Below are 15,284 nucleotides of genomic sequence, written 5' to 3'. Positions count from 1 at the left end.
GAATCCTGCCTCAATTTCTTCCATAATATTTCTGCTACTTTGTTTCCAATTCCAATTGGAAATGTCTTGGATTTATCAAGACCAAAGAACAACTGAATATTAAATTACCGCTGGGCTAGGGCCAGTTGTTAATCATGCACGCTTTTCTAGAGCGTAAGTGGATCTTTACTAGACATTCGTGAGAAATGAGAGGTCCATAAGCAATGGGAGGTAAACGGATTTGGAGGTTTTGCATGCGTGCCTGACAGGAACAGCCACTTATAGAGAACAAATAGAGAAATGCGGCAAGGGTTAACACTATACCTTTCCAATACATTTTTTTTCCCTTGGTAGACATAACATGGTGATCCATCCAAAGGTTGATGGATCATGGATCTAAGTAGAGCACTCAGTTGCAAATCTTCCTTTTAGTTTTGAGGTCCCTAAATCTGATGAACCCTGCTGTGTCTCACTTGGATACAGTTTGGATACAGTTACCAGCACACGCAAGTAATGACACACCAATACCAATGATAGATGATATTATTCTCAATGGATGATTAATTGCGCCACAAACAAAACGAAACATGAACCACGTCCTGTCATTACGCCGACTGACTTGTGTGTGTTTGTGCCCTGACTTGGATAACCATTATCATCATCATCATGACGAACTGAGTGGAAAGACAAAGGTTCCAACTGAAGTTATGGCTCCATGGTTCCTACAGCTTTATAGCTCAAACTGAGAGGCCTGGATAACTGTGGACTCCTTCTGGCAATGAACAGTTCCAGGCCCTGAAACGTGTGCGCACATGGCGCATACGTGAGTGCTGCGATTCGAACCAGCAACCCTAGGATTGGAAGGCGAACACTTACGGCTAAAGCCATTCATGTCGGTGGTTATAGCCTCTTAAGGCATTGGGAGTGAGGTCAACCCTGGAGGACTCGCCTCCCTCCATTACACTGGCAAGCTAGAGTTAAATGGTGTGTGTGTGTGTTTGTGTGTTCCCAGTGCTGCCTGTTTCAGCCGGGTTACGTTCCACCACATTAAAATACTCCTACAGAGCTTCCAAGATTCCAAGATGGACTCCAAGAAACCTGACAAACGTGTCAAAACATTGTGTAGTCACTCTGAAAATAGTGCCCGAAAGACAGAGGAACGCCCACAGGAACGGCCTACGCTGTGCGGCAGGAGAAAGGTGCACAGGGGGAGCCGTGGGCACATGTGTGTGTGTGTGGATGAGGTATGTTGGGCACTGGGGCCGCAGTAGCCAAGACGGGTGTAGCTGTGCATAAAGCCCAGCTGTTGGGTCTGCACGTGGCCAGGGTTTGTTTTGGACACACACACTCATACACACGCACACACATGCGCGCACACACACACACACACTCACACACACACACACACACACAGATGCACACAGGCACAGAGGCACACATGCACACACACACACACACACACACACACACACAGATGCACACAGGCACAGAGGCACACATGCACACACACGCGCACACACACACACACACACACACACACACACACACACACACACACGCACACGCACACCCAGACCCTTTACACTGTTTTCTCTGGGGTCCAGCGGCTGATGGATGTACAGGCTGGGGCTCAGTCAGCCTTTCACCAAATTCATTATTCTTTACAGTTTGTTTGTGTCAATACGTTTCACGGCAGTGATCTCGGGAGTTCTTGACATACAGAGAGAGACAATAAAACCGAAGGGTACTTGAGGAGAAAAGGAGAGTGGTTTTATTGGGAACTTATGGCCTTTAAATTAACTTCCTGGTCAAACTGTGACGACGCGCTAGGCTTGAGGTTGAGGACGTGTTGGTAGCTTTGTTACTCTGCTTTATTGCTCTCCGTGGACTGTCATGCCTGGTTTTCATCACAGGAGGTTGGGCCAACGCCCTGCTTGCCTTTCTGTTGCTGGATGGCTTTGAGTTGGATATGGAAACAAACCATGTCTCTGTGTAATATAGGAGCTAATAGGAGGTGAAATAGGCAGAGCCTGTGGAACCCATGATATTGTAATAGTAAGCAACTCCTCCTGTCAACTCTTTATTGACAAACCAGGGCGTGTGAAGAGTGAGCGCTGAGTGGCTTCGAAGAGACAATATGGAGAACCTTTTTGGAGTGTCAAGATTGAGAGCCAAGTTTCAGTGTAGTTATGAATGTGTGCGTGTTCTTACATTATTTATTATAAAATATATATATATATGTATCGGAATTGTGGTTCAGTGAACGGCACTCAGCCTCTGATAGTGAATATTTTCATCACACTCATGGTCCTCTGGCAAACTTTTCTTCACTTCAGTATCACATTTTTCCAGACATGCTTTAATGACTTGGCCTCCACGGCGGGCACCCAATGACATCATGGTGATCCGAGGACGGAGGGAGAGCGTGAGAAGGAGGGAGAGGAAGAAAGAGAGAGACAGGGCTACGATCTCCGAGACTACAACTTGACGACACTTTAGTTTGCCAAAATTCCCCGTTAAAAGTATATATTAACCTCTGTAGGATTGTGAAAAATACCCACTGAAGAAAATTGTAGTCACTAAAACAACATGTAAAAATCGAGGCCCTGTTTTTCACTGTGGATGTGCACAGTATATAAGATATACATCAACAAATAATTCGATAAAGATTTCACACAACATGTGTACATTTCTTCTCGTTTTGTGCTCCAAAGACTTAATCACGCTAGGTGAGTTGTGTGTCGACTAAACCATTTGAACAGAAGTGCATAAGAATCTATTAATAACATGTCACAGTGGAATGATGTGAATTTCCCTCTATGCAGCTTGCTACATGTGTTCCTGGTAAAATAAATGCCATTCATATTGAAAACACTACATTCATCATGATGGAGCTACTAATCCTGCCGCACACACATGTAAATAGTGGCTCTGTTTGGCAAAACAGAACTGGGACATTGAGATGGTGCTGCAACATGTACACATTTGGAGCAATTATTCTCTCTAGACCTGAAGCTTTCCCTGACAGCTTCCCCCTGTAACAGTTTTTCTCCCCCCTAGTTTGAGTGTAACTCCTGTGCAATGATATTGTGTTTTGATATGATATAATATCTTTGGAATTTCGTCTCAAACTCAGTACACTTTGTCTCAACCTACTAACTAGTGTTTGGTGTGGTTCACTCATCAGTCCGGTCAGCCCCCGGGCTCCCTACCTTGTCCAAAGCGTCCGGTCTTGTGCACGTCGGTGGAGCGGCGGTACCCCAGCATCCTGCAGACCACGTCGCCGTCCTTCTGGTCCCACGAGTCGTCACACACCGTCCCCCAGCGCCGCTCGTGGAACACCTCCACGCGGCCCTCGTGGGGCCCCGAGCCGTTCACCAGCCGCACCAGAGGCTCCTCCACTGTGGGGGAGAGAGACACACACACACACACACACACACAAACACACAAAGATGAACAGTTGCACAAAATGCACAAAATTGGGCACAGCGACAGCTTTTTATTTGCGTGTTTATGTGCCCATATTTCGGATAACACTCAACGCTGTGATTGGAAAACACGTGTTTGCATGCACACAGGCTTTTTTTTTCAGACTTTTCCATAAACAACCTTGCCTTTGGTTTTATTAGAGAAACAAGTTAAGTATGACCAAATCCTGCTAAATCCTGTCCTGTTCTTTACTCTTGGGTATCTCTATCCATCACGTGTGTAGTGTTCCTGTATCTGCTGACAAGAACCAGTTGGGTAGATTGTGTGCATACTGTGTATTCTGCTGTGCACCATCTGAAGGTGTGAATGAGATTCTAAAGTCTTGGTAGACAGAGTGATGCCAGAGTAGTTAAATTGTAACACACAAAATCAATGTTTAATAACACAACACAGCTTATCGCCTTTTTAAAAATTGAATTGAAGAACTCCGAGAGCACATTAATGACATTTAACATATTGACACATTGAAAAGGAACACACACAGTCACTGCGTGTGTGGGTGTGCAGGTATGTGTTATAGATACATACAATGAAAGACATCCATACCAGCAGAACATGTTCACACATTGTGAAGGATCATTCTCAGTGCAGCAGCTGCATCACAGCCGCCTGTTGATAAATCACCATATGGCAACCAACATACATAATCTATAGCCGTTTCTCAATACCAAGTACGCGGACTACGTTCTCGTGGACTTGGAAGTACGTACTTGGCAAGTCCGGACTTTCAAGTACAGACTTCCGAGAACGCGAGTACGCACCTGCAATTGGAACAGCAGCGGACTTGATGATGCATTCTGGGATATTTAACGGTCCCAAGTCCACACGAGTCACCTCCGATGCATCCTCGGTAGAACGGCCTCATCGAGAACGCATCGAGAACACTTCCGGGTTTTACGACAGTACTTGCGTTCTCGCGTACTTGGAATTGGAACAGTGCTTGGGCTACCACTGATGACGTTTATCGAGAACGCAAGTACACGAGAACACACGAGAACGCGAATTGAGAAACGGCTTAAATGTGTGAGTCTGTGCTTGCGTGCCTGTGTACATATGTGTGTGTGTGTGTGTGTGTACGTGTGTGTTTTTTGATGGTATGTTTGTGTGTATGTGTATGTGTGTGTGTGTGTGTGTGTGTGTGTGTGTGTGTGTGTGTGTGTGTGTGTGTGTGTCTTGCACTATCTGGCTCATTCCCCAACCTCATTGTCTTTACACACAATGTACACACTGGCTAAGTGCTGATCTCTGGGACAGTGTTCTCTGGGCTGTGGGGCCCGGGCAGCAGCGGCCAGGCCGGGATGATGAAATACTGGAGAAGCAGGGCCAAGCCCGCACTATATAGACAGGATGTGGGCCTCATCAGACCATCATACATGCACACGCGTCTGATTCTCACTAGACCGTCGCCATTCATTACATAGCATGGAATGATATGTTATAATAACATGACACACTTGTCAGTGTGTTGCAGTTATTCCAATGATATCACAGTGATGTTTGCCATTTTCTCTTATTCTTTATCTTATTTATTTTGTTATTATATTTTGAGAAACAAGTTTATGAAGGAAGGATAGGAGGATGAGAGGAAGGACAAGAAAAACTAACAAAAAGAACAAAAAAAACAAAAAATCTAATAAAAAGCACGAAAACACAGATTGAATGAAAAAATTATCAATGATTATATGTTTCACTTTTGGGTTTGAATAAAAAAATGCATAAATATAAAGAACTGGGATCACTTGGAGTCAACTTTGAGTGAAAATGCAGAGGAAGAGGAGGAACGTGAGGAAAGTCCCGAATGAGGCCTGCCTTTGTGGAATTCCAGAACTGGGAATGAAGGAACAGACAAGAGGGTCGGGGGGGGGGAGATACTAATGTGAACCACATTGTACACACTATATCCCACTGGGGGTAAGGGAGGGGGTGTGGCGGGTTAATATATAGAAATTGCTGAGCGCTTTCCAACACTACCTCCAGCAGAAGTGTGCCTGATTTATATCGTACCTCACGATCGAAGAGCATCAAAGGATGACACATTGCGGCAGAGCGAACATCAACATCGAGCACATTTTCTTTTCGGTCCTCATTCTTTACACTTTGGATTTATTCTGCTATGATGGATCTGAGGGTTGATAGGGGGATCTGTGCATTGGAATCACTCTTGATAAATCAAGTTGTTTACTGCAGACCGAAAACACATGCTACATATTGCACATATTGCATATTATGCATGCATATTTGCAAAACAGCAATCCAAAAGTTTAACTAGCTAAAAAATACTGTGCTGTACTTGCTTGTGCTTGTATGCATTGGTGGCTATTGGAAAATCTATGCATGCACATGCATCTGGGCAAGCATGGGCACATTCAACACAGATACACACACACACACACACACACACACACACACACACACACACACACACACACACACACACACACACACACAAAGACAAATGACCAATTATGAAAATACCATTCTTTCTCCTCAGAGATATAAGTCCAATCCTGCAAGGGCCCCACCATATTTCTCTACAATTGATTCCTTTTCTAGGGAATCTGACAGCTCCACACATACTGGAAGACATGCTTTCCAAGAAACCCAGACACACACACACACACACACACTCAGACACACACACACACACACACACACACACACACACACACACACACACACACACACACACACACACTCAGACACACACACACACACACACACACACACACACACACACATACACACACACACACACACACAGACACACACACACACACACACACACACACACACACACACACACACACAGACAACAGGCCAGCCACTTCATTTGTCCACATGATTTCCAAATACCTTCATCGCTGGCTAAATGCGAAATGTACTTTTCTTTCCACCTCGTTTGATAGAACATAGAGAAACTAATGGTGCATAGATGTGGAAGAATGCTGCTTCTCCAGTAATGAAGGAGGAGAGCTATCAACCAGCAGTATCCTTGGATAAACCACTGCTTGTTATTCTTACAATAAAGTTTATTCTTACTTATTTGCTGTCAGTGTCTTAGTGAGACCGGGGCAGTTCATATCAATCATCATTTGTCTTTCTTTCTCATAAATTTATATTTGATGGGGTTTTGTGTATTTTGGGCCAGGAGAGTCAAGACAGAGAGGGGATGACATGGTGTATGGCCACAGGTTGGAATCAAACTGTGCATCTTTCCTTCCTTCCTTCCCTGCTTCCCTCCTACTTTTCTCTCTCCATCTGACTTGCTTTCATAACCTTTAGCCGGGCCAGGGACACTTGGGCCTGATATGACTAATGTTTGTCTGGCGAGAGAGGGAGAGAGAGAAGGAGGGGAGGAGGAGGAGAGGGAGAGAGAGAGGGAGGGAGGGAGAGAGGGAGAGAGGGAGTGAGAGAGGGAGAGAGAGAAGGAGGGGGGAGGAGTAGAGGGAGAGAAGGAGGGAGGAGGGAGGGAGAGAAGGAGGGAGAGCGGGAGGGAGAGAAGGAGGGAGGAGGGAGGGAGAGAAGGAGGGAGGGAGGGAGAACCTGGACGAGAGCGGAGTGTATGGCGCAGAGACAGACACTAACTAGAGCAGTGTGTTCATAACGTCCCGCCCTAAAAAACAATAAAGAGCTCAATCTTTCTTGCGGTTCAGTATAGTGCGTCTCAGCGTCTCCCTCTTGCCTTCTTCATCAGAGTAAAGGAACAAAGGACACACGTAAGGACACACAGAACTAATAACATAAGCAGAAACATTTGTATTCTCGTTTTTACTCTTTTTTTATCGGGATGTTATCGTTCTTTTGTGCAACAAAATAAATTAGAGAAAGACAGGAAGAAAAAAAAAAGGCAGAAAGCCAGGAATACCGAGGCAAAGGAACCGAATCAAGCCCATTGTCTGATAAAAGCACTTCTACGCTGCAGGCCAGGGGCCCCGCCTCTCAAGGGCCCCGTGCAGCCCAACTCTTTCATGGCGACCTGTGGTCATGGGGGGCTGCAGATGATGTGGAACTGAGAACCTGAGTGATGTGGTGTGTGTGTGTGTGTGTGTGTGTGTGTGTGTGTGTGTGTGTGTGTGTGTGTGTGAAGGGGGGCATGGGAGTGTTAAAGTGAGGGTGTAGGGGTCTAGAAGAATGCCAAAGTGACTCTGGCTTCTTGGGACATTTGTGTACACATTTTCTGTCTTGTCACTATTTTATTTTTCTTGGATAGTATGTTCCAGAGTCAACAAGACTGCTATTCGTATACAGTAAAGAAGCATTAGGGCCCCAGTGTAGTCTCTCTCACAAACACACACGTGCACGCACGCATGCACGCACGCACACACACACACACACAGACACACACAGACACACACACACACACACTCACACTCACACACAATCTGGGATGAATTTGCTTCGTTCCTAAGGAATGATCAGGCTTTGAAGTAAGAAAACATGACACAGCATATGACAAGTACGTGCTAGTGCACATGTGCTAGTGCACATGCATACATTCCCTCTTTATGTGAATGTGGTGTGTGTGTGTGTGTGTGTGTGTGTGTGTGTGTGTGTGTGTGTGTGTGTGTGTGTTTGTGCACGTGTGGTGAGGGGATAGAGTCAAAAGATCAAGGAACTGGTATGGTGAGATAAATGAAGTATGAAATCTATGTCATAACCTCTAAAGTGTTGACAGTCAGTCATGGCAACAGAGAACCAAAGGCCTGTCCATCTCCCACAGACAAATGGGACGGAAGCACACACACGCAGATACACACACACACACACACACACACACACACACACACGCAAGCACACACACACACACACACACACACACACACACACACACACACACACACACACACACACACACACACACACCCACAAGAAGGTGTATGCGAGAGGGCAATACAAAAGCGTTCATAACTCTACACATTAGATTATCTAAAGGAATATGCTCAATGCAAATATTGTTTTAAATGGCTGCAGACAGAAAACCTGTGCTACATATTGTCTGTTTGCCAAAAAACAATCCAATCGATTGAGCAGCTAAAAACACTGTGCTGCACTTCTCCTGAGAATTGGTGGCTGTTGGAAAATAAATGTATGCACATGAATCCAGGAAAGTATGGACACATTTAATACGCATTTACTCACTCACACACACACACACATGTGAGATTGGGCACGTGGGCGGGCAGACCTCTCTGCAGGGTCCTCTAATGTTGCAAAATAAGATTTGGATGTGAGACTTGACCACTTGGGAGAGGTGGGGGACAGCGAGGATAAGGATGATGAGGAGGATGTCACAGAGTTATCTACACTGTTTCCGTTGGCCCCGGGTGGAGAACCAAATGAATCACTGACTTTTTTCAATGAATCATTGACTGTGATTTATTGCAGTATCGTTAGGTTTGTTTTGCCTTTCTTTCTCTTCTATTGTTGGCTTCCTTGAATATCGTTTTATACACAATCCCCTTGACCTTCTCTCTCTATCACACACGCACGCGCGCACGCACGCACGCACGCACACACACACACACACACACACACACACACACACACAAACACAGAGACAAACACACATCTAAGTGTGGTGCCATGCGCTCGGTCTGTTTTTGTGGGTCTGTGTTGGAGCCTCAGCCTCACACCGTTGAAGCGTCACATTCTTGAGCAATGCGCTTTCAAATGTTCTGCCCGAACGTTCGGCATGGCACTGAATTCTGCTCTATAAAACGTACACTGTGTAATGAATCGCAAAGGGTTTCATTCTAGACAGTAGGCACCCTAACCCTAATAGGTTCCCAGTGTGTGTGTGTGTGTGTGTGTGTGTGTGTGTGTGTGTGTGCAAGTGTGTGTGTAATATTTTAGTTTTGCCATAAGAGCATTCATACATGCCATTAGTAGCTAAGGCCCATTAACAAACCACAACCAATTGATTTAGTGAAGTCAAGTCACTCCATGGTTACGGTCTGTCGAGGCAGTCTGGCGGTAAAGGAATAGTATGTTGTATGCTGTGAAGGGGAAGCCTGCATTGGCATGTAATCCACACTTGGCTAATACGCCACGTGCCTCCATTTTCTGTAAACATGGATGATCACTTGTTCATTATGAATCATTTTGTGTTTGTTTGGTGGGTACCCTACTTTAAAGAACATATCGCAGGTTGGCAAATCCCAGTTCATTAATGTGGGGAAAGTACACAGCAATTAGATTTGAACGTTACTTTTAATTTCTCCAGCCTTAGAATTAAAGACTCGTCTTTGTAATGCGCCAGGCATGCAGACAACGGAACTAAGTCGAATGTGACGTAACACAACAGGTAAGTCAAATAAAGTATGGTCAATTAAAATATATGTTACCATGGTTTGCTACATACTTTACCCCACATTAGGTAACTTGGAGTGCGCTGCTCTTTAAGTTTGATTGATGGGAATATAGGTTCTACACCTGGAAACACTATTACAATAGCAGTTAGGAAGTCATGTTGAATGTATGTTGAACAACACCATATATTTCGCTCTGTGTTTAGTGGACGAGTTTGTTCAGATGCTAACAGTACTGCTTACCTTTCTTATCCACTACGCCATCTCCTCGTTCGCCCTTCTCTCCCCTGAAACCCCTGTCTCCTCTCTCACCTGCGGAACAGGACCCAAAGCATAGAGAAGGAGGGAGAGCGAGAGGGAGAGAGACATAGAGATATAGATTAGGTTATGCAAGGAGCAAGCAAACAAATAAAATAAAATATAGAGCATTCCACAAATGATGACTCATGATTCAGTGCAGCTACGCCTTCAGTATAGTTTGTGTACCTCTCAAACCCTTTTCAATAACCAAATAAATCATCTGGGTTGCATCAGAATCTAATACATTTAACTTTTTTTTTTTTCAAGTCAGTTTTCTTCTAAACAGGCCAGTCTTCACAAAAAACATAGAAACCAGTGGATTAAATAATGTTAAACAAAGGCAGAACATTTGAGTCAGAGAATAAAAAACCTGAACTTGAACCTTTTTGGCCAATTTGTAAATAGTTTGCACAATGGTTTGCCTCGGTCCTTACTCAATGCAGCCAAATCGGCATGTTTTTGAATGGTGTTATTTGATATGTTGCTATCATGGTGGTACCAATAAATGAAAATAAAAGGGTGTAACCCATTTTCAAATTCATATTTTGTAGAGACTTGGGTCTACTTTGCAAAAATAGATCCACATATTGAGATGTTTTGAAAAAATCAGATTTATCCTGGGGGAAAATTGGTGTTGAAGCAACTGTATCAAAAAAGGACTTTCAGATGTGGCGGTTTTCCCAGCAGCCCGTTCAGAAAGCCATTGGGGGAAAGGACATGTGAACACATGACACACACTTAGAAGATTATACGCTACAGGAGACTTACATCAAAAAAGACTATGGGTTGGGCCAGGGGGCTTTAAACCCCTAATTATAGAAACCTGAACCCTGGAATATGCGAATAGAACATGTGTATGTGATTGAAATAACACAAAAGTGAACAGATTTTTTTTTTTTTTCTTTCATTTAAAATAAATAAATAACGCAAGCCTTCAAAAAAAACTCTCGCTCCCTCTGCCGTTTCATGTGTGGTCCTCCATGGTCTCTTTTTTCAACGTACCTCAAGCCTCTAACAGTGTAAGCCAGCACTGTAATCGTTGTATACTTTAGGCATTAGGCACACCAACTAGAGGATAGGGCCCTGTCTGGCCCACTCAGAGGAGTGGACCAGACAGCCTAAGCCTCTGGCTGAGAGAGAGAGAGAGAGAGAGAGAGAGAGAGAGAGAGAGAGAGAGAGAGAGAGAGAGAGAGAGAGAGAGAGAGAGGGAGAGAGAGAAAGATAGAGAGAGAGAGAGAGAGAGAGAGAGAGAGAGAGAGAGAGAGAGAGAGAGAGAGAGAGAGAGAGCACAACAGACACTCAGAGAGATATAAAGAGAGCAAGATAGAGACAGAGAAAGACAAGAGACAGAGGGATAGGGAGAGATAGACAGAGAGTGAGTGATACAGAGAGACACAGTGATAAAGAGTGACATACAGACAGACGCAGACAGACAGACAGACAGACAGACAGACAGACAGACAGACAGACAGACAGAGGGAGGAGTAAAACAGAGAAATTGATTTCTTTGCGGAACCCCAAACAACCAATCTGGCTGGTTAAGCAGCGGAAAAACCAAAAGCAATCATGGGGGACTATTCTGGTGATCTCAGCTCAGCAAATCCATGGTATTCCTGTGGTTCCAGCGCTGGCAGCGGATTTACCTCTGTGTTTATGTGTGACACCTTCCCTCCAATCAGCATGTTCTTGGACACCACTTATTTCCATCTCAAAACATTGGTTTGCTTCCAGCGCATCAACCCACTCCCCATCCTACCCCCCCCCCCCCCCCCCCCCACACCCCAGCCCTGCCATATCCTACCACCACCACCACCTAACCCTACCCCTACTCAAACCCTACCCTTACCCAAACCCCACCCCTACCCAAGCCCACCCAAAAGCACCTAAGGAGACCCTTGCTTGGAGACCTGTATCATTAGCATTACTAAAGGAGGGTCGGGGTGTGGTGGATTACCTAAAAATAGTAGTTTATCCCACATGTAATTAAGCCTGCTTTTTTGACCTACTGCATTGAAAATGTGTGTGTGTGTGTGTGTGTGTGTGTGCATGTGTGAGTGTGTGTGTGTGTTTGGTGCACACGGAAGCGGGTGCGCCCTTGGATGTGACATTTTTCTGTTGATCTGTAAGAAATAACCCAGTGCGCCAGCGGCCTACTACATCCTGCTGCCCCTGCCCGTTAGCCGCAGCAGCAGACCACATCCTAGTTTGTCCGCAAACACTGCAGGGAAGAGGCCAGGTCTTTACATATAAATGCCGGCTAATTGGTCCCCTCTGTAGACCCACATGGCATAGAGATAAGACATGCAATACCTTGATGTGCGTGAATCTTATCAATTTTTCACGACACACAAAAGCTTGAGTTTAACTGGCCCACAGGGAGACAGTGAGTATTGTGTCGGACATGTGGGCCTACTTTGACGAGCAGATATAAGGAATAAGCAGATACACACGCAGACACACACGCAGTGTGTGTGTGTGTGTGTGTGTGTGACCATGAGACTAGATGAGGAACGTTTGTGTTCCCAGGGATCTGAAATACAACGCTCCAGTTTGGAAGCATGCATCTCATGAAAAGGACGGATGGATGAGAGGATGCATGGGAATAACACAACGAATGGATCAAACCCAGAAAGAGAGCCACGTACCTTTAGGCCCAGCTGGACCGATGTCCCCCTTCTCACCCAGACTCCCGTTCACCCCCTGTGGGCCCTTCAACCCCCGAGAGCCAGGGATCCCCTTTTCTCCTATGATCCCTGTCAACACAGACACACACACACACACACATGCATGCACACACGCATGCACACACGCGTGTACAAACACACGCACGCCCACGTGCGCACAAGCATGCCCGCAGACACGCATGCACACACACACACGCACACCCACATGTGCATAAGCACGGACGCACACACACACACACACACACACACACACACACACACACACACACACACACACACACACAAATACGCACACACACACACACACACACACACACGTCATTTCACTAGAGAGCATATCTGGCTTGCATTTGTCTGGGTGTAAAAACACTTGAAACTCGTTCCAAAAGCTGTAATCCCCACTCTCCAAATCTCAGGGTTAGGGTTATTCCACCGCAAGCCAACAGGTTACGGTGACCTAGCATTCCTAGAAAGCATTCACAGGGTTAAACGTCTTTAGCCAATTAGCAGTTGCTAGTGGTACAACTGTGCGGCAATTACTGGAATCACGACTTAAACACGCTTTGGCTAGGGTTGGAGTTTGGCTAGTCGTGAAGGCGACTTGCTCATTGCAAGTCGCAATCTGATGTGTTTGCGTTGTGTTGCCATGCAAACCTTAATGATAAGATGGGATTCAAACCATAAAGTAGAAAACGTAAACTAAACATGATGTCATGATGCGTTCTGCAGCAATCACATTTTGGAACCCATTCTTCTGCCATCGCTACACTTCCAACGGATTAGTTCATTGGATCTTATAGAGGATAACATCTTGGTCTTTCCATTTCCCTGCCTTGTTTTGCTTACAGGGTTTAAGTGCTGCAAATATTCTATAAAAATATTGAATGACGCACAATGTCACAGTTTGTATTTAGCGGTGCATCGCCTTCTCTCATATTTGGTTTCCAGCAATTGTTGCATTTGTCAAACACACTCAGAAGAAACATATCCAAGTCCCAGTCAAGGCTGTGTCTGAACTGTTTGAATAAATAAACACACTTCAGCGAGTTTTCATGTTTTCAGGGCAACTGTTGCGGCTTTTCTAATCCTTACTCTTATTGTCTTTGTTGTGTGGTTCTCTTTGTGTCTCGTGAAGCTTGAGTTTGAAGTGTACTTCAAAGACCTTAGCATACTCTATCTGGCATACTGCTGGGATATTTTTGCGTCAACCGTTTTTTGCACTGGTGTCACTGTGTTGAAGATATAAACACAAATGCCCAGCGTCTTACAACTCTCCTCTGTGATGGTTTTAACTTGTGTGTTTTGTGGTTGTACCATGTTAGTCAATAAACCCCTGAGGGTGTGAGTGTATTATTATCCTGATCTCATAGCCAGACTTACTGAAACAAAAAGAGGTGCTGAGAACGGGCCAGGACTTTTTCCCCTCTCTCTTTTGCTACAGCGTTGTTTTGATGGTAACAAATGAAAAACATTAACATTTATTTTTCTAATCATTAATTTTTGTAGGTGTACTTTTTCCTTTGCGGTTTTTCCTGGAAGACTTCCTGGTCAGTGTGTTTCAAGGGGATGTGGAGGTTCTTGGACGAGCAGCGTGGAGCCTCTAAAGCCTGAGCCCGGTGGGGGATGGAGGGCAGCGAGGGCCCTGGTGATTCAGGCTGGGGATTGGGCAGGGGCCATTGTTTGTTTACATAAGTATAGATGTAGTTTAACCAAAGGTTAGGTTTTTGTAAGACACACTTTTAGCTATATTAGACAAAAAGAAAAGGTGTCAGAAAGAGTTTGCTGTCTTTTGAGCTGACTTGTGAATACGTCTGTTATAATTGAAATAATCTTTGACATTTTATTTGTGGGTCCAAGATTCCTTGGTGCAGGAAATCCTAAACAATGTGCAAGTGGACCTCACAATTTATACTGCACTGTGAATGACACGATATTCTTTGTTTACGTTGGTGATTATTGAACATAATAACATAAAAATGTTAAAGACAATATACATACAGAGTGCATGCAAATCCATATAAATGACTAGCCCAGATCAAGCTTCAAACTGGATTACCCAGAACATGTGATCAATATATTGATCGACATCCCCTGCCTCTATGCTCTCTCTCTCCTTCTGTTTCTCTGTCATCAGAAATGTTGCATTTCTTTCAAAGATACCTGATTGGTCAGAAATGAGCACTCTAAAATCGAAATCTGCCTGTATAGTAAATATCACCAACAGCACCTTTAACTCCTGTCCTCCAATGAGAATAATTCCTGCCCTTGTTACTGGTTCAGATGTGGCAGTGGGGGAATCTACACTGATGGAGCAACATTGATAGACTATTTGTACATCCACCCACCTCTCATCCCGGCTATTCCTGGAAGTCCGTGGTACCCTTGGGACCCCGTGTCTCCCTTTTCCCCTTTTGGCCCCGGAGGCCCTGTGGAAGAAACAAAGGGGACAATAAAGGCTGGTTCCCTTCACCCAGCGGCATGAGCTCTGTGTTTTCCTTCACTTTGTGTTTACTTACACAATGTG

General features: G+C 44.8%; 1 protein-coding gene across 2 annotated transcripts in view; it reads right to left on the bottom strand.

The window, feature by feature from the left end:
* Window positions 1–15,284, bottom strand: part of scara5 (scavenger receptor class A, member 5 (putative)) — a 56,636-nt gene that overhangs the window by 3,290 nt on the left and 38,062 nt on the right. For both annotated transcript variants that reach the window (XM_084483937.1, XM_084483938.1), the window contains exons 8-11: window positions 15,106–15,186; window positions 12,722–12,829; window positions 10,020–10,088; window positions 3,192–3,380 (exon numbers count right to left, since the gene is read on the bottom strand). In XM_084483937.1, coding sequence (XP_084340063.1) covers window positions 3,192–3,380; window positions 10,020–10,088; window positions 12,722–12,829; window positions 15,106–15,186 — 447 coding nt within the window. The remainder of the gene's footprint in view (window positions 1–3,191; window positions 3,381–10,019; window positions 10,089–12,721; window positions 12,830–15,105; window positions 15,187–15,284) is intronic.

The sequence above is a fragment of the Micromesistius poutassou genome (genome assembly GCF_964030765.1).
Source record: "Micromesistius poutassou genome assembly, chromosome: 19".
In the NCBI taxonomy this organism is placed as follows: Eukaryota; Metazoa; Chordata; class Actinopteri; order Gadiformes; family Gadidae; genus Micromesistius; species Micromesistius poutassou.
This window is presented reverse-complemented; position numbering and strand designations above follow the sequence as displayed.